Below are 20,389 nucleotides of genomic sequence, written 5' to 3'. Positions count from 1 at the left end.
CATATTACACAAGCCACAGGCTAAAGACACATCAGGATGGCCAGAGTTCAACTCCCAGGATTGAAACAGCAAGCCCCAAATGCACACAGATGTCTGACACTACCAGCTATGGTGCTCTGCACTCTCAACAGTCTAGGTTAAGAGCAAGTAGCGGCTGGGGATGTGGCTCAAGCGGTAGTGCGCTCGCCTGGCATGCGTGCGGCCCGGGTTCGATCCTCAGCACCACATACAAACAAAGATGTTGTGTCCGCCGAAAACTAAAAAATAAATATTAAAAGTTAAAAAAAAAAAAAAGAGCAAGTAGCACACAGAGGGTTGTAAAGAGAGAACTTGAGTTCATTTCATAGGAACAAAAACATACAGTAAAGAATTACACACAAAATCTTCTTACTTTTTCTTTGTGGGGGAAAGGATGGGGGTTTAAAAAACCCAAAGAGTTTCATCATTTCACGGGCGCCACTGAGCAGGACAGCCAAATCTAGAAATCCAAACTGTCCTTTCCATGAGGTTCTTACCTGTTGGTTACCAACAGGACTTCCGTTTTACTAAAGGGGTTCTTGAAATTCCAGAAGATGTGAAAAGATAAAACAGCAAACAAGAAGATGGCTTGAGTTTCCCATGGTTCTTCAGGGTGTACTCAGCAGATGACCTTAGAGCTGCAGCTACTGCACACACCACTGCTGTCACTTGTGTAAATAGATGACAGACAGAAACCATTGAGGTCAGAGGGGACTCTAAATCCAATCTATGAGCTGGGTGTGGTGGTGCTGCCTGTAGTCTCAGGACTCAGGAGACTCAGGTAAGAGGATCATTAAGTTTGAGGCCAATTTCAGCAACTTAGCAAGACCCAGTCTCAAAAATAACAAAAGAGCTGGGGATGAAGTTCAGTGGGAGAGCACCTCTAGATACAATCCCCATTACCCCTCAAAATCCAGTCTGTGAGACATTCTTTTTTTTTTTTTTTGCCCCACACCTAAAGAAGCTAATCCTCAGGGAACTACAGATTCAATATCCTTTATTCACGATGCTTGGGACCAAAACTGTTTTGGATTTGCATTTGTGTGTGTGTGTGTGTGTGTGTGTGTGTGTGTGTGAGAGAGAGAGAGAGAGAGAGAGAGAGAGAGATATCTTGGAGTTGGGACCCAAGTCTAAACATGAAACTCATTTATATTTCATATATATCTTATACATACTGTCTAAAGGTAATTTCATAGAAAATTTTAAGTTAACCTGTGTTTTGACTGCAACTGGTGACAAAGAGTCATCTGCAGAGTTTTCCATTTGTATAGTCATGTTGGCACTCAAAAAAGTCTCCGTTTTAGAATGGATGATTTCAGATTTCTGAATTGGGGATGCTCAACTTGTACCTTCTACTGTGAGGATAAAAGTGAAGCCAGGGATGAAGGGCTATCCACAGCCAAAAACACTCACAACACTCACTCAGGGCCACTTGGGTCTTCAGTTTTAAATTGGTGACTCAACATCTCTAACCCTGTTTCCTCATCTGTAAAGTGAGCAAAATAATAAGACCTATTCTCTCACAAAGAGTAAATGAGTTAATGAATGTAAACCAGTTAAATAAGAGCCTAGGACAGAGAAAGTGCTCAATAAATGAATAGTGGCTATTTTGTGAATAGCTACAGAAAGACAGCTGCAGAGGCAAGCCATGCTGAAGTGAATGGGAAGGGGTGAGGCACTACCTATTCTTCAAGTATTCAGTCCCCTCCTTTAGGACCAAGTTTCCCAACCACTTGGGACAGAATAATAACCTAAAGGGCCTTCCAGGAGGCACCACTGAGTCACTGTCTTAGCTAATAGGAGTACACAAATTTTTGAAAGCAAAAGTCTTTATCTTCTGTACACACCAGCAGCCAGAGAGAAAATAACATATCAAGTTCAATTCTGGAATCAAAATGAAAGCCACATGTGAATCCGAAAAGAAATATGCTTTGTGTAAAGAACGGAGGGTTGATGGGAAATGGAGCTATAATCCTAGAAGTCTATGTGTAGACTCAAACTAAGAGAAGTTAAACACTTGACTAAACAGTTGTTTTTTAAAAATTATTCCAATGTAATTCTGAGCAAATGATTTGCTTAAAGCTGGTGTTAAGTGATTATTAGAGAAGGCCTTCGGGCTACTATTTGTAGTAGTTGCTTTTAAAAGTCACAGGTGCTATGGAAATTGGGGGATGAATATGTCAAAAGAACAAAATTGAGAATTACAGAGTAGTTTAGAAACTATATGTCTACTACATTTGGGGGGAACGGGGTACCGGGAATTGAACTCAGAGGCACTCAACCACGGAGCCACATCACCAGCCCTATTTTGTACTTTGTTTAGAGACAGGGTCTCACTGAGTGACTTAGTGTCTTGCTTTTGCTGAAGCTGTCTTGAACGCTCAATCCTCCTGCCTTAGCCTCCCGAGCCACTTGGATTACAGACATGCAGCGCTGCGCCTGGCCCTTTTTTTTTTTTTTTTTAAATATTTTTTTGGTTGTTGATAGACCTTTATTTTAATTTATTTATATGCAGTGCTGAGAATCAAACCCAGTGCCTCACACGTGCCAGGAAAGTGCATTACCACTGAGCTACAGCCACAGCCCCTACGCCTGGCCATTTTTACCTGCCTCTCAAGACTAATCAAGGAAAGAGACTCTGTTACAAACACACCAAATATGCTTACCTGACAAAATACAGAGTACCTGCCTCAGTGTGGGATTTGGCAGGCATGTTTCACTAAGAAGCAGAGGCTAAGAAAGTAAAGTATGAAAGAAGAAGGAAAAAAGTATGGAGGCCCTGTAGCCATCCAAGGAACAGGCTGATGGGTATTCTGGCTTCAATGACTGCAGCCTAGCAGCCTCCAGCTATTGCAGGCACCAAGGTTCTTCAAGGATAGAAGCTATGCAAGCTGTGCAGTTTTCAAATTTGGAACTGACCAATAGCCAATATACAAAATAAAAAAAAGAAAAAAATACCTACTGTTATAATGAAATTCAAGTAAGCCAAATGATCTTTTTAATGGAATATTAAAAAAAAAAATCCAAGGCTATGCATTCAAAGGAGGAAATGAGCCAACTTTGGTCAAAGTCCCCTGGGTCACTGAGAAACAGCTTCCTCAGCTAGAATGACTACAAACCAAGGCAGCAAGTGCCTTCCTGAGGCTGGGCCAGGACTCTGGAAATTGCAAAACAGAGGCTCATTTATGAGGTCATAGCAAGTCACCAACTAATCAAGAGTAGTGCTGACCAGCCTGATATTTACCTACAGAAGTAGTTCTCATATTTATGTTTACAAACTATTTTTGCAGCAATGGGGACTGATCCCAGGGCCTGGTGCATGCTAGGCAAGCGCTCTGCCATTGAGATACATCCCTAGCCCTTTTTATTTTATTGTGAGACACAATCTCACTAAGTTGCCCAGACTGGCCTTAAACTTGAGATCATCCTGCCTCAGCCTCCTGAGTAGCTAGCACTTACAGGTGTGCCCCTCCACACCCTGCTTAAAATTAAATTGGACAGGGAATCCTAGAACATGAAAAATATAAGAGTGGAAAAACTGATGAAATCTGAGTAAATTCTGTATTTTGGTCAACAGTATCATACTAAGATTCATTCTTAGTTTTGATACAGTTCTATGGTTACATAAAATGTTAACATAAGGGGAAGCTGGGTAAAGAATGCATGGAAAGTCTTTGGAGTATTTTTGCAACTCTTGTCAAGTTTAAAATTATCTCAAAGTTTTAGAAAATAAAAATCAGAACCTGGGAGTATAGCTTAGTACTAGAGCATGTATTCTGCATGTGCAAGGACCCAGGTTCAACACCCAGCACCTAAAAACAAACAATTTGTTTTTTTCCTAAAAGAAACTCAGAAGGTTGATGTTATGTATTCAAAGGAGGAAACAAGTCAACTTTGATCAGAGACCCTCAGGTCACTGGGACTAGCTTCCTCAGTTATAAGAACTGCAATCCAAAGCAGCAAATGCCTTCCACAGGCACAGCCAAGACTAAAGAAGGGCTGGGAATTGCAAAATAAAGGTTTCTTACATTATAGAGAAGCCAACCAATAAACCAGGAAAAATCAGCCCAAATTTAGTCTACAAGTATGATTATTACATGTTTTAGTCTTAAGAACTCTATGCATTCTTTTTTTTTTTTTTTAAATATTTATTTATTTTTTTTAGTTTTCGGCGGACACAACATCTTTGTTTGTATGTGGTGCTGAGGATCGAACCCGGGCCGCACGCATGCCAGGCGAGCGTGCTACCGCTTGAGCCACATCCCCAGCCCTCTATGCATTCTTAAAAATAAGTGATTTCCCAAGAAGTTTGTGTTTACATGGATTATATCTACCAGAATATATTAGAAATTGAAGTGCAAGTTTTAACTATGTATCAACTCATTTAAAAGACATTAATACATTTATTACATATAAACATAAATGAGTTATTTTAATTTAATAAAACTATATTTTTCAAATCACAACTAAACATATACCAAATGAAATCTGCAAACTGATCTTATTTGCAATCAAAACCATGGGCTGGGGGTAGCTGAGAGGTAGAACACTTGCCTAGAATGTTTTAAGACCCTGGGCTCCATCCTTAACACCACACACACAAAAAAGAAAACACAATGGTACAGAAGAGGAGATGGGAGAGACTGGTTATAATGGGTACAAGACAGCTGGATAGGAGGACTAAGTTCTGGAATATCATGACACAGAAGAGTGATTACAGCTAATAATACTGTATTATATAAATCAAAACACCTAGAAGGATTTTAAATGTTCCCATCTCAAAGAAATATATTATTTCTTTGTGTACATAGGGTCTTTTAATTATTTTTTTTAAAGTTTCCTTTCTTTCTTTTAGTTGTCGATGGACCTTTATTTTTATTTATATGTGGTGCTGAGAATTGAACCCAGTGCCTCACACATGCTAGGCAAGTGCTCTACCATTGAGCTACAGCCCCAGCCCCAACACAGGGTCTTTATTTGTGAAAATTTCTTTGGTCAGACCATGGATAACCTAATATCCTGAACTGATCATTTCATTCATATTCAGATAAATAGATAAATAGATAATGAATACACCTTATATATACACACATATGTTCAAATATCATATTGTACCAAATAAACCCATACACTATCTTTCAATTAAAAAATAAATATTTTTAAAAACTGTAGTGGCGGGACTAGAGTTGTGGCTCAGTTGTAGAGCGCTTGCCTAGCATGTGTGAGGCACTGGGTTCGATCCTCAACACCATATAAAAATAAATAAATAAAATAAAGGTATTATGTTAATCTACAACTAAAATATATATATAAAAAAACATAGTGGCAGAGACACACACACACAAACACATAGCAAACAGCTAACAAATTAATGAAAAAAGAAAAAGAAAAAAAGATGAGCCTAAAAAATAAAAAACAGGGGGGAGAAAAGGAAAATCAGAAGAAAATTAGCTAAGTTTGGTTCAAAGTGCCTCACTTCATAGACAACCATCTTATGGAGCTGGAAAATTCTAAGGATTGAGTTTTCCTGAGACCCACCAGGGATTACGAAGGGGCTACAAAAACAAGGGCTCCACGAGAAGTTGATCCGCCATCAACACCAGGAGGATCTCCTCAAGCTTTCTTTTGGTACTGGGAATTGAACCCAGGGGTACTTTATATCACTGAGCTACATCCCCAGTCTTTTTTGAGACAGGTTCTCCCTAAGATGCTGAGGATCTCACTAAGTTGCTGAGGTTGGCCTCAAACTTGCAATCATCCTGCCTCAGCCTCCCAAGTGGCTGGGATTACAGGCATGTACCACCACGCCATGGCAACAAATTGAAATTTGATGAAAGAGTTGCATTGTTTTATATTCCTTTTTTTTTTTTTTCTTTAATAGTACTAGGGATTGAACCAGTGCACTTTACCCCTGAGGTATAATCTCCAGTTCTTTTATTTTCTATTTTGAGACAGGGTCTTGCTAAAAATCTTTGACCAATACAAATTTTCTAAAATTCTAATTTTCACTTGACAATTTAAATTTTATCACTGGCAACAATGAAGGGTTCGGTTTATTCCCTCCCAAGAAAATGTCCAAGCTGCCTGTAGTCCCAACATTCAGGAGGCCAAGACAAGAGAAGCCCCCTGAGTCCAGAAGTTTAAGAGCAGCCTAGACAACACAGTGAGACCCCATCTCAAAACAGGAAAAAACACTATAGATTTTCTTTTTTTTTTTTTTTTGACAGAGAGAGAGAGAGAAAATTTTTTAACATTTATTTTTTAGTTTTTTGGCGGGCACAACCTCTTTGTTTGTATGTGGTGCTGAGGATCGAACCCGGGTCGCACGCATGCCAGGCGAGCGCGCTACCGCTTGAGCCACATCCCCAGCCCAACACTATAGATTTTCAAGATTGAATAACTATAGATTGTCCACTGGTTATTATCTCAAGCAAAAAAAAAATGATCCACACAAGCTCAAAGCCAGCCTCAGCAGCAGAGAGGCGCTAAGCAACTCAGTGAGACCCTGTCTCTAAATAAAATATTTATTTATATATGGGGTGTGGCTCAGTGGTAGAGTGCCTGAGTTCAATTCCCGGTACCCGCCTCCCAAAATGACAGTCCATGCAGCTGCTTCAGCTCTGCCACACCGGTGCTTTTCGACTGTACAATGGCACACAGAAGCAATGCTTCAAATTTTACATTTTGCCACCCAGAATATTAAAGGAATCTTTATTAAATAGATGGTATTTAATGAAAATCAATAATGATAGTCCTTCATTCATGATATACTTAAGTGCAAATGGCTTTTCCTCCATCAACTGCAAGTGTGTAATGACCATGACTACAATCACCTGTGGTTTGGTGCCACTACCTCGATTCATGTTATGGCACCAACAGTTTTCTGTGCCATTGCTTTGCACCAACAGTGCAAATGGAAATGAAGTCGTTCCAGGGTAAACTGTGAGATTCACAAAGTCATTCAGGGAGCTGGGTATGATGGCCCATGCCTGTAATCCCAGCCACTCAGAAGACTGAGGCAGGACAACTTTGAGTTCAAGGCCAGCCTCAGCAACTTAGACTGTCTTAAGACAAACAAACAAAAAAAACTAAAAAAGACTGGGGATGTAGCTTAGTGGAGAGCACTCCTGGGTTTCATCCCCAGGACCAACAAAAAAATAAATAAAAATTACAAAGGCCAGGCAGGGGCTTGGTTTGTGTAGCTCAGTGGTAAAGCACTTGCATGAGACACTGGGTTTAATTCTCAGTACCATGTATAAATAAATAAAAATAAAGGTCCAGCAACAACTTAAACAAACAAACAAAAAAGGCCAGGGGCTGGGATTGTGGCGGTAGAGTGCTCACCTAGCACGGGCAGGACCCGGGTTCGATCCTCAGCACCACATAAAAATAAAGGCATTGTGTTGTGTCCATCTACACCTAAAAAATAAATATTAAAAAAAAAAAAGGCCAGGCATTGTGGCACGGTCCTGTAATCCCAGGAGCTCAGGAGGCTGAGGCAGGAGCCTTGGCAATTTAGTGAGGCTCTAAACAACTTAGCAAGATCCTGTCTCAAAATTTTAAAAGGGCTTGGGGTATGTCTCAATGGTAAAGCACCTCTGGGTTCAATCCCACGTACAAAAAAACTTTTTTTCAACACTTTGAATATTTATCAGCACTTGTGTCTGAGCAGTCACATAAAAGAAGTAATTCTTCAAAGAGTAGTAGGTGCTAGTGAGGCAAGTTGAACCCTATCTATAGATCTGCTCCTGTTAGGTGAAAGTAAAATCTGTAAACAAGATATTAACCTGGTCTTCATGTTTGTGGCTAATCTTTATTCATCAGGCCCTATAGTATCTGAAGTGCTGTGAATTCTACTGCTTTTCATCCAGTGGGCATTCAGGAGTGTCAGCTAAGACTTAATTAGTCTCTCAGCTATTATGTGGGGGACTTCAGCCAACAAGATGATAGAACAACAGTACAGGGCTTCAGTGACTTTTTCAACTCTAGTTTGAAAAGTTGGAAGAAATTCTGTCTTTTAAAGTGTTCATAGTGCTAGGCACTGTGGCACACATTTGTAATCCCAACAGCTAGAGAGGCTGAGACAGGAAGATCACAAGTTCAAGATCAGCCCAGACTCAAAATAAAATATAAAATGGGCTAGGGATGAGGCTCAGTGGTAAACCATCCCTGGGTTAAATCCCCAGTACCAAAAATAAAACAAAAAAGTGCTCATAGTATGTATCCCCCCCTCTCCCGGGGGCGTGGTGTGGTATCAGGGATTGAACTCAGGGGCACTTGACCACTAAGCCACATCCCCAGCCCTATTTTGTATTTTATTTAGAGAAGGGTCTCTCTGAGTTGCTTAAAGCCTCACTTTTGCTGAGGCTGTCTTTGAACTCACAAACCTCCTGCCTTAGCCTCCCCAGATGCTGGGATATCAGGCGTACGCCACTATACCTGCTATGACTCTTTCTCCTTCTAACCAATGCAGGGGGGAAGGGAAGAGGGAAAGGGGAGCAGTCCAGAATTGCCTCACTAAATTGCTGAGGCTGGCTTTGAACTTGTGATCCTTCTGCCTCAGCCTCCTGAGCCACTATCATAGTATGTATTATTAATATTAAATTCCTTTTTTCTTTAAACTCAATGAACTGAGCATGTAATCCCAGTGGCTCTGGAGGCTGAGACAGGAGGATCTCAAGTTCAAAGCCAGCTTTGTCAGCTAAGTGAGGCCCTCAGCAACTTAGGGAGACCCTGTCTCAAAATAAAAATATACAAAGGGATGGGGATGTGACTCAGTAGTTGATCACCCCTGGGTTCAATCCTAGGTATATTTAAAAAAAAAAAAAAACACTATTAATAATGATCTTGTAAGAATGCTGCAACTTGACTGGCACCATAACATTATACAAAAACATGATACAATAATGCTAATAATTTATTAGCATCTAGAAAGGAGGAGACAGCATTCATTATTATTTAATTATTATTATTATTTTTTTTGGTACTGGGGATTGAACCTGTGGCAAAGTAAGCACTTTACCACTGAGCTACACCCCCAGTCCTTTCTTTCTTTCTTTTTTTTTTTGGTAGGTGTTGTAGATGGACAGAATGCCTTTATCTTATTTATTTTTATGTGGTACTGAGAATCAAACCCAGTGCCTCACGCATTCCAGGCAAGTGCTCTACCACTTAGCTACAGCCCCAGCCTCTCCTTTCTATTTTTATTGTGAGAAAGGGTGTCAGTAAGTTACTGAGGTCAGCCTCCAGCTTGCAATCCTCCTGCCTCAGCCTCCAGAGTCAATGCAATTACAAGAGCACACTACCATACTCGGACTTTTTTTTAATATATACATAATTATTTTAATATGTTTTTAATGTATAAAAAAATGAAGACCAAGTATAAAACAAAACAAAAATCTTATAAAAGTAGTGTATATCAAAGTTATCTTCTAGATTAATACTCGGCCTTTTTAAAATATTCTTATCTTCGGGCTGGGATTGTAACTCAGTGGTAGAGTGCTAATCTAACATGTGTGAGGTACTGGGTTCAATCCTCAGCACCACATATATAAATAAATAAATAAACAAACAGGCAGATCTCCCTTTTTAAAGCTAACAATCCATCCTTAAATATAAGAAAAACATAAATTATTTTCTATTTCAGAATCAAGCCGGGCACAGTGGCACATGCCAGTAATCCCAGCAACTTGGGAGACTGAGACAGGAGGATCGCGAGTTCAAAGCCAGCCTTAGCAACACTAAGCAACTCATTGAGAGCTGTCTTTAAATAAAATACAAAATAGGGTTGGGGCTGGGGCTCAGTGGTTGAGTGCCCCTGAGTTCAATTCCTGGTACCAAAAAAAAAAAAAAAAGCTATTTCAGAATCTAGCAGAATTGTTTGGTATACTAGCAAACCCTGTGATGCCAGCAACTTGGGAGGTTGAGGCAGGAAGACACAAAGTTAAGGCCAGCAACAGCAATTCAGTGAGAGTTTAAGCTACTTATCAAGACCCTGTCTCAAAATAAAAAATAAAAGACTTGGGGATATATAAAGCATCCCTGGGTTAAAGCCCCAGTACCATAAGACAAATAATAATAATAATAAAGTTGAATTAAATGCTAAGTTAGAAATAATTTTTTTAAATAAAAGTTTTCAAAAATTTTTACAAGTTTTACAAGTTGTACTTACTTCTTACTGTTTCCTCAAAGGTGCTATGAAAGTGTTGAGATTTCAAAATAATGATTTATTAGACAACAATGAGTTTTATAGAGAAATTATAGCAGGAATAACCAAAGAGAGCCAGTATATAGCTCAGTGGTAGAGTGCCTGCCTAGCATGTTCCAGGCTCTGGGTTCCACCCCAATCACCAACAAGAACAAAGAAAACTAATAAGAGCACAAGAATCAAGAACAAACTGAGTTCATCACTGAAAAATTCATACACACACCTGAAAATACTATCTTAAAATTTCTAAAAAATAGCCAGCACAGTGGCCCACACTTATATAATCCCAGTGGCTTGGGAGGCTGAGACAGGAGGATCTTGAGTTCAAAGTGAGCCTCAGCAACTCAGCAAGACTCTGTCTCTAAATAAAATATAAAAAGGGCTGGGCTGTGGCTCAGTGGTTTAAGCACCCCTGGATTCAACTCCTGGTACCAAAAAAAGAAAAAAAAAATCTAGAAAATACAAGAATACAGGAGCTGGGGATGTGGCTCAAGCAGTAGCGCGCTCGCCTGGCGTGCGTGCGGATCCTCAGCACCACATACAAACAAAGATGTTGTGTCTGCCGAAAACTAAAAAATAAATATTAAAAATTCTCTGTCTCTCTAAAAAAAAAAAAAGAAAGAAAAGAAAATACAAGAATACAGAATTATATATTTCATTGGCCATTAGATGCATGATGTCATCACACATCATTTAACACTTGGAAAACAAGACTGTACAATGGTGAGAGAATGACAGTGAAAAAAGCAAATGCTGTGTTCATGTTATAATGAAAATAATTCTAACTTCATGTGCCACCTGAAAGGGTCTAAGTGTCCCCAAGGACCCCCAGACCACATTTAGACCAAATTCAAAACTGTACCATCCAAAATTAACCAGCAACTTCCCAGATATCTTAAGGCAGGGTATAGACCTATGGCATTCCTGACAGGTCAGAGAAAATAGCCCAGAACTGGTTTAGATTGTCACCAGGAAAACTAGGATGCCAGGATCCTGTCCCTAATAAGTTGCCAGGTTGACAAGCCTGGCTTTACTGAGGAAGGTGGCTCCAGAGACCTAAAAAGAACATATTTTCCAAAGCAGAAAATCAATAATTTTACAGAAATCAGAGGAATAGAAAAAAGAAAGGAGTGGGTAATGCTGGGATCCTATTAGGTATGAAGAAGCTCTCAGGAGATGGAATGCCTCTTGGGGGCCATGCCACAAACAGCACAGAAACAGGTAAGGGAAGGCGGAACAAGTGGATGAAGACCTGAGATGAACTGGAACAGAAAAGGGACGATTAAAGAAGGGAGTCCAGGAACACCAAAGGAGGAAAAAGAAAGGAGAAAGCGCAGCAAGTCAGCAGAGGGGTCCAAAGGTGAAGATACGTGAAAGAAAACGCTTCCTGATGAACTCTGAATGGATGCTGTTACTTTTGTCCCTGGCCACAGATGCAGTGTGAAAAAAATCAAGCAACTTACTCACTGTTCTGACAAGGCATTCCTGCTCCAGAAATGGGAAGAGATGAAGATAAACCAGGAACCCCTAGAGACCATCATCTCAGCCCAAGATCCAAAGTCCACAAACTCACAGAGCATCTGAGAAACCACTGCATCTTTCTGAACTCTGAAAGGGGAGGTAAGGAGACCCTGCCCTTGAAGGCCCTCTGGGCTAGGGAAAGAGGAACCTACAATCATGTGCTGGCAAGTCCCTTGTGGTCTCTAAGAGAAACAAAGAGGTTTACCCTGTGGCCAAAGGATCAAAACTGCCCACCAAAAAACAGATGTGATGAAAGAAATCCATGTAGTTGGTGGGTCTTTGCCGAGAACAGCCCAAGGGCTCCCTCTTAACACCTGGGGCCCAACTCTGACACAATGTATGCTCTGGTGACTTTGGATTTGACCTCCCAGACATGCAGGAGGCTACACACAACTGCTATAGCCCCAGCCCTCATTAGCTCTTTTTTCTGTTGGCAGGCGGGGGTGGGGGGTTGTGGGGGGTAGAGAGTGTAGGGTGTAATGAGTTGGTTTACCAGGGATTGAACTCAGGGGCATTCGACCATGAGCCACATCCCCAGCCCTATTTTGTATTTTATTTAGAGACAGGGTCTCACTGAGTTGCTTAGTGCTTTGCTTTTGCAGAGGCTGGCTTTGAATTTGAGATCCTTCTGCCTCAACCTCCCTATCTGCTGGGATTTCAGGCATGTGGCACCTCGCCCAGCCATTAGCTCTTTTTATATTCACAGCAACTATACCTGTAAGATAGTTACTATTATTACTCCCATTTCACAATTGAGCAAATAGGCACAGAGGGATTATGGAAGCTAAGGGTGGCATAGAGTTCAATGTAGGAAGTCTAGCTGCAAAACCAGCTCTTAATCCCAGGGGAACCATTTAGCTAGACAGAAATCAGAAAGTAGTGGGATCTCTTCTCAATTCTGCCAGAAGCTCCACCAGTATGCTATGCTAGATCTAACTGGCCAATGGGGCCCACTCACTTCCCGTGACTGGAGAACCAGTCATTCAAACTCTGAAGGAGGGATAGGGGCGTCTGTCTAGCATGCACAGAGACCCTGGGTTCTATCCCCAGCAACAAGGAGGAGGAGTAGGGGAGACTACTGTACACTCATAAACAAGGACAAAAAGCAACAATCCACAAGTGCCTCCAACACTACATGCAAAGACAGTCAAATAGTGGCCATCCGTGGAGAGGAGGTAGGAAGTGATGGCATAAGCAAAGGTCTAAAGGTGGAGGAAAAGGGGAGACACACCCTGCATATGGAGCATCGGTAATCAAAACAAACTCCTGCAAAATAATACTTAATAGAAGCAATGAGTAGGTCATTGTAGCAGTGACAGGAGCTGCCAGCCCCCAAAGATAAGGGCACAGACTGGAGCTCCATCTGCAAGTGGCTTCACTCAGGAATTACTTGGGAAGTTTCTACTTAGTGATGAGCCCTGGAAAACAATTCTGCTCCAGCACTGATGGCTGCACAAGTCCCCAAATCTGGTTCAGTCCTACTCCCTGAGAAAGGCTTCCTAGTGCTGTTCAGGGGGCACAAGCACCAGGCAACTGAGAGCTCCCCTCTCTCACCTTGAGCAGAGGGGAGAGGACAATCCATCTCCTGGGGCTGAAGTTTCTGTGACCTGCCAAACACCAAAAACCATTTTCCCTCACTCTTTCCCAGCAGGCCTAGAGACAGTCCCACTGCACTGACCCCAAAGGTCTGGGGTCTCACTGAATTTAGTAGCCAGATCACAGCGACCAGGAATCAGGAGTCCTGATTCCCTTCCAGACGCACAAATGGGCAGCCAACAGCAGACCCTTCCTCCTGGCCAGGCTGAGGGCCTTCTGCCAAACTGAATTGGAAAAGGAGGTCCAATAAAGAAGCCGTGCCTTGGAGCTTCCAGTGAAGGTGTACAAGATAGACCAGAGGCCTTGCTGGGCAGCACGGGGTGCAAAGAAAGCCCCCTCACAGGAGTGGAGGACCAGCTCCAAGACCCACTAGGTATTTGGGGAGGGGGAGGAGTTGTTTACAGACATCTTCCAAATGCATGCCTCAATGAGCACAGCCCCAGAAGAGGCAGACCTCTGTACTGTCAACTTCCCAGAGAGCTCAGAGGAAAATAGGCCAAGGCTGCTCAAAACCAGCTCAACTGGTTCTACAGAGGAGCCCCTGGTCTGTTCCACCTTCCTTATGTTTAAAAGAAAAAGCCAAAAAGGTGGCTTGAAACCAGTCCAGTCCCCACTCCCAACTTGGGGAATTGAACCCCAGGGGGGCTTTACCACTGAGCTACATCCCCAGACCTTTTTATTTTTTATTTCAAGACAGGGTCTAAGTTGCCCCAGCTGACCTCCTGAGTAGCTGGGATTACAGGCCTGTGTCACCTCGCCCAGTTGCAGCCAGTCACTGAACACACCCCTATTCTCTTTCTCCTCATCCCAGCTCCAGCTGTCCTCAAGACCCCCATCCCCACCCCATACCAATATCAGTATCCACCTCACATTCTTTTTTACCAAACACTGTGATCTTATAGCTTTATAAGGCTAAAATTAATGAATTGGTGAATAAGGGGAAATTCATTTCTTTTGGGCCACCTTGCTACTTTCTAATGAGAAAGGTAAGGAATAGTTAGAAATAGGGGAAATGAGTGCTAACCTAAAGACATCTATGGAAAGAACTCCCCACAGAAACCAAGAAACTTCACTCGACAAAAACAGACCTGCAGATCAAGGGATCCAGCCTACCTACATCCCCAAAGGAGGAGCTGCTCTAATGGTCTGTGAAGGCACAAGGATGCCTCCTGAGAGAAAACTGCAAACCAAGAGGCCAGGTTCTCTCTCAGTGCTGTTCAGAATGGGCTGTACCACCTCTCCAAAGTATGAGCAATGACATTCAATGGCCTAACCAAAAGGCAGAGGTGGGGCAATGACACTGGACTGGGAGAGTAAGAACTTTCAGGGTTAACCTGGGGATAGCCTGCCTCTTTCCATGCCAGCAGCAGGAGAGGGTGATTTCCTCCCCCACAAGGTTTGTAAAGGCTTACTCTTCCCTGTGCTGAGACAGAGGGGAGAAATGCACAGCTAACACTTCAGTGACTCACTCGTGTTTGATGAAGGCTGGGAGAAAGCCTGGAGAACCCAAGCTTCAAGTGCAAAGTGTACAAATACTGGAATCTCCCATCAAGAGAAGGAAACTCGGCCACCTATCTGGTTTGTCATTTTGTTCCTCATTTCTAAGGAAGAGGAACAGCCAGGTTTGCACTCCATCACCCTTTCTGTATCCCTCTCAATTTCTGCTGATAGTAAAGTGGTGAGCCTAGCAGCACCACCACAGCTAAAAGGGAACACCTCCAGCCCCCAGCTTAACCAAGCCGAGGGAATCAGGGCTGCTCCTGGGCACTGCAGGAAGCCTCATCAAGTAGTTCCAGGGAAGGAAGATGACCATCCTTCTGGCCCTTTCCATTCGCTGAGATTACTTCATGCCAATCCATTAATGGGCTTCAAAGTGCTGCTGGGGGAGTCCATTTAGCAGAGACACTATCAGGGGGCCAAAGGTGGCGCCCAGCCCCCACCCCACTTGTCAATAATGGTCCACAAAGTCTGAGGCCTGGCTGCACTCTAGGCATAAAATATTCATTCTAGTTGACATAATACATATGTAGGAAAGGAATGTCACGGAAGCTCCTGGGAGAAGGGAAATGCCAGCCAGGTGGCTAAGTGCTCAATGGCAAAGAGTTCATGAAGGCCTGGGTTGGTCCTGGCCAAATGGCCACTGAGAATTGGGTTGCTGTTCCAAAGGAGAAACAGTCTAGCCTGAGAGGCTCGACTTCCAAGATATCTCACCATGCAAACCTCTTAGGCAAACACATTTTCCATCTTTTCCCACGTCCTAGGCATCAACTGTACTTATGATGTGTTTGCTGAAAAGTATCTCCAGCCCAATCTTTGGTTACAACCTGAAAGATTCAGATAACCTAGTCCGAGCTTGAATTTTAACCTGAAGCAGGCCAATTCTCAACGACTGCCTTGCATCCCTCTGTTCAACTACTTCCCCAAGTTCACAGATTGTACAGAAATTATTATAATTGACTACTTAGTTTCATCAGGTTCAAAGAGTATATATGACATGGCAAGACTATAGGTTCGTGGAGTCCTTGCTCTAATTAACACCTCATCACTATCTCTAGGGCCCAGGAGAAGTTAGACTCATTGGTCAGATATTCGCCTGCATCCCTGAGCATAAGGCAGCAACCCCATCAAGGAGCCTCTGCCAGAGAACAAGTCCAGACTCTAGCACCAGCACCCGGAGCAAGGTGACACACAGCTCAAAATGTGGGAACTAGGAAGCTAGCTAATCCAGCCAGCTGACCTGGCGGAGATCAGAGACAAAGCGTCCAGGGCCACACTGGCCAGAGTCGACACCAGGGTCTGATGAAGGTGTGTTTAGTGACTCAGCTGTTCTTTTTTTTTTTTTTAATATTTATTTTTTAGTTATAGTTGGACACAATACCTTTATATCACTTATTTATTTTTATGTGGTGCTGAGGATCGAACCCAGGGTCTCGCAAGGCGAGCACTCTACCGCTGAGCCACACCCCAGCCCCTCAGCTGTTCTTTACAGGATCCTATAATTTAGATTTGCCCTTTTTCATCAAGACTTCTGAACTCCTCTTTCTCAAACTATCTGAAAGAATATACTATACCACTCATACTTTGGAAGAGTGGTGACAGTGCCTTCCCTTGACCATAGCAGCAAAAGCTCAGTGGGCAGCAAAAGGCTCCTGTTTTCTCTTAGGAGCTCTCTGTCTCAGCTCCTGAGACCCAGAGGAGGGTAGGTTCAAGCCATGTGGCCCTTCCCCCGGGGTTACCAAATGCTCCAGCTGGCGGCAGGTGAACTCTGGAAGTTGGACCCTTCTCCACACTTGCCTATTACTGCTGTGCTGGCTGGAAGACAAACAGTCATCTTGCTGATTGCTTTCAAGACTGCCAAGCCTCCGGGCCAGCAGAGCCATTTGGAAAAGAAGTGAACAGAAAGCTCAGTTCACAGACTAAGAAACCCCAAAACTACCCGCCCCAGGTCAGAATCCTTCTGCAAAAAGAAGGCTGTGAAAACATAGCTAGAATTAGGTGTCACAAAAATCATCTTAAAGACAGGGCTTGACTTTCTTTTATCTTCTTTTAGAAGAAGAGTTGACAGCAAACAGGCAATCTCCCTGCAACATAAGGTTTATTTTTATGCTTCAACATTTTCTGTGTATGTTTCAGATATGATCAAAGAGCTCCTAGAAACAGCTTCTCATCAGCCACATTTTTTTAAAGAATAGGGAGAAAAAGCAAGAAAATGGATTAAAGGTATCACTGAAGTTTGTTTACCTATATTTATTTTTTTGGTTGTGGGGAGATACTGGGGATTGAACTCAGGGGCACTCAACCACTGAGCCATATCCCCAGCTCTATTTTGTATTTTATTTGGAGACAGGGTCTCACTGAGTTGGTTAGTGCCTTGCTGAGGCTGGCTTTGAACTCACGATCCTCCTGCCTCAGCCCCGAGCCACTGGTATTATAGGCATGCTCCAGCTGTTTACCTATTTTCTAGTGAAACAAGTTTTATAAATAATTTAAATAAGGTGATTGTGGATGCTTTATTTGGGGGGGGGGGACGAATTGCTCAGCCAAATCCCTTGCTTATTTCCTAACATTAACATTACTGCAATGACTGAGCTCCCAAGGCTACTTTAGCTAAAATTACAACAGGACCAAGAAAAGGGTTCTTACTTTCAGTTGGTGGCATGATCTATTCTAAAGGAGGCCAATATTTCTGACATCCCTGTCCTTGTGACCAGAGAAGCTGCTGCTTGTCTCTTTTTTCTACTTTAAAGAATACAGTGGCTGGGGGATGAAGTTCAGTGATAAAAGCACTAGGAGGCCCTGGGTTCCATCCCCACCAAAACAACCAAACAAACAGAATTACCGGCACTTGCCCAGAAGAGATGCATCCCAGATTTTCCAAAGTTTGGGCTTTCACTGGTATGAGACTTAACATAACATCAACAGTGTGACTGGCTATCCTGAGAACTACAGGGAACTTAAGTCCATAAAGAGTAGAGACAGGATGAGTAATTCATAATTTGGAACAGGATAATATATGCAGCCAGTGCTCTGGATAAAGTTATCACAGAGCAGCTTACATTCCAAAATGGTCACCAGTGACTATTGTCATGAAATCAGTGGACATGCACGAGTCCCTACCACATGCTCAGTAGTATGCTAGACATGTTAAGGAAGAGAGGAAATCAGCGCACACATCACAAGAAATAGACCATGGCAATGATGTATTTGCCATTAGTAAACAGCACCTAGAAATCACACTGAGGTAGTCTCTTACTCTGTGCTGAACACAATGCCCCCACAGCCTCACAGAGAGTAGGCACTCCAGCCTCTCCCCAAATGCCTGAAGGTGCCAGTCACTTGGCCTCCTCCTACAAGCTCATTTTCAACAGTTTGAAAAGTTCTCCAGTTAAGCAGGATCTACCTGCTAAAACAAAGATTGTGAGAAGAAAAAGGATGGAACAAGCAACCTCAAGAGGGCCTGGAGAAAGTGGTTTCTGGTAGGAGGGAACCAGCTGGCAAGCGAGGGACTATGGGACACAGACCCAACTCCTTGGTTTCCAAAGACCACTGTGCCGTGCAAAAACAGCTGCCAGACCCAGTGATGAAACAAATCAACCATTCCTCCCTCTCAACCCCTACTTCACCCCTGAAGCATATATTCCATTAACAAAAGGGTCAATGACTGTATACAGAGAAAAGCTCCATCCAGACTCCTCTTAAGTTCCTAACTGTCCAGGTGATAGAGAGCAAAAGGGAAAAAGACAAAAAAGCACAATAAATGAAAAGAGATACCTTTTGCAGAGGAGGTTAATAAGCAAGAGACTACAACAACAGCTCTACCTTACCAGGACAGGAAGAAAAAAGGAAACAAGAGGGAACAAAGGGTGTAATAAGGGAATAGAATGCAAAAAGCACTGCAGCCTCAGGGTAGAAGGGCTCCTTTTTCAAGACAAGTTTTTTTTGCCTAGTAAAGTTTACCAAGAAAGGCCTGCTGGGCACAGACCTCTCCACAGACCAGGCAGAAAGGGACACTGGAGATGGTGAAAGAAAGTGGACGCCTCTCGGCTCAGAGGTGAGATGAGAACACAGAAAAGGCAAGGCTTGGGTGACAGTTATTGCCAGGATAAGGGGAAGTGTGTAGGGTCATGAAGATGACATATAGCATAAGAGACTAGCATGCAAAATTCGTGAACTTCCAAGACTAGCCAACAGAAAGGGAATGCATAGGAACCCATGGGGTTGGGGAGTAAATATGCTGTGAAGAGGGCAGGAGACTCACATGGACATGAAAGGCAACACGGAATAAGAGGCGCACTAAAGAAGATGGGGTGAGGTTGAGAAACAGGAAGCAACAAGCAAGAGGAAGACACTATGAGAAGTGAAGCATCTTGGTTTTCACAGCAGGCAAAGAGGGCAGAAAGGCAGGGACTGTGAGGCAGCGAGGCAGGGAAAGGACCGAGCAACAGGTTATGTTACAATAGCAGGACTGCAACAGTGAGTGTCTTTCCTACCACAGCGGGAGGGAAAGGCTGGAAGAACACAGTAAGAAACAGGAGGCCCAGGGACTTAAAAGCCAAACCTCAGAGGAAAGAAAACCAAAGGGATCCAGAGTCTGAAGGGAGTGGTGATTGGAACCCCAAAGACAACCTGTGGGAAAACTATGCGCATGACAGCTGTATGGGAAACACGGAAGCAACACATGCCACAGCCAGGAACCAGGGAGCTCCTGGCGAAAAGAAGGGAAAGTGATGAGCAAAGAGTAGGCGAACCATTTGGAAAGGTGATGAGGGTGGAGCTGGTGGGTTGCAAACAACAGGGAGAGCACAAATTGGAACGGGAAGAAGCAGGGTAGAAAAAGCTGGGGAAGTCAAAGGGGACGGGGACCTAGAACCCAATCCCAGGCAAGGACCCTGAGGGCGATAACCAGGGACTGGGACTGGGAGAACCGGTGCGGGTGGAAGGGAAGCAAGGCCAGGCAGACGCTGAAAGAGATGGACAAATCGCGTGGCAAATCGCGGGGTGTTATTCGAGGAGCGGGAGAGTGGCTGCTTTAAGCGTGGGTGGAGGAAGACCAGAAAGGCCCCTGAGAGAAAAAGGGAAGAGAAGGGGAAGCTGGGGAGGTAACACGGAAGAGCGCAGGAGAGCGGTGGTGAGGGGACAGGGGTTGGCAGAAAGACAAATGTGCAGCTCCGAGTCAAGACAAGGTGGGTCCCAGGTCAGGACTCGAAGAGGGACGTGGGGGCCGGATCCCGGGGCCAGATGACAGGACAGCCAAGGCTTGCGGGATGGCAGCAGGGGCACGAGGACAGCAGAGCAGGGAGGAGGCTCCGCAAGGTGCAGGGGCCCATCCAGAGAATTCGGGGAGCCCTCGGGGCTCCTTACCTGCTCCGTGTCCCTCTCGTTCAGCGTGGGTAGGGGGGTCCGGGCGCTGGACATGGCGCCGGTATCTCAGGGGAGGGAACCGAGAAGCTTGAAGGAAGGGAGGGAAGGGAAGGCGCAGAGCCCGGCCGGGCGGGGCTTCTCACAGTACGAACACCCGCCGCATGGGCCCCGGCCGGGGGTGCGGGG

General features: G+C 43.6%; 1 protein-coding gene across 11 annotated transcripts in view; it reads right to left on the bottom strand.

The window, feature by feature from the left end:
- Positions 1-20,383, bottom strand: part of Mark2 (microtubule affinity regulating kinase 2) — a 60,455-nt gene extending 40,072 nt beyond the window's left edge. For 9 of the 11 annotated variants that reach the window (XM_015478139.2, XM_015478143.2, XM_015478142.2 and 6 more), the window contains exon 1: positions 20,204-20,383. In XM_015478139.2, coding sequence (XP_015333625.1) covers positions 20,204-20,257 — 54 coding nt within the window. In that variant the 5' untranslated portion in view covers positions 20,258-20,383. The remainder of the gene's footprint in view (positions 1-20,203) is intronic. The other 2 variants (XM_048789048.1, XM_048789050.1) reach the window with 2 other exon arrangements.
- Positions 20,384-20,389: the final 6 nt, after the last annotated feature.

The sequence above is a fragment of the Marmota marmota genome, unplaced genomic scaffold (genome assembly GCF_001458135.2).
Source record: "Marmota marmota marmota unplaced genomic scaffold, marMar, whole genome shotgun sequence".
Taxonomy (NCBI): Eukaryota; Metazoa; Chordata; class Mammalia; order Rodentia; family Sciuridae; genus Marmota; species Marmota marmota.
This window is presented reverse-complemented; position numbering and strand designations above follow the sequence as displayed.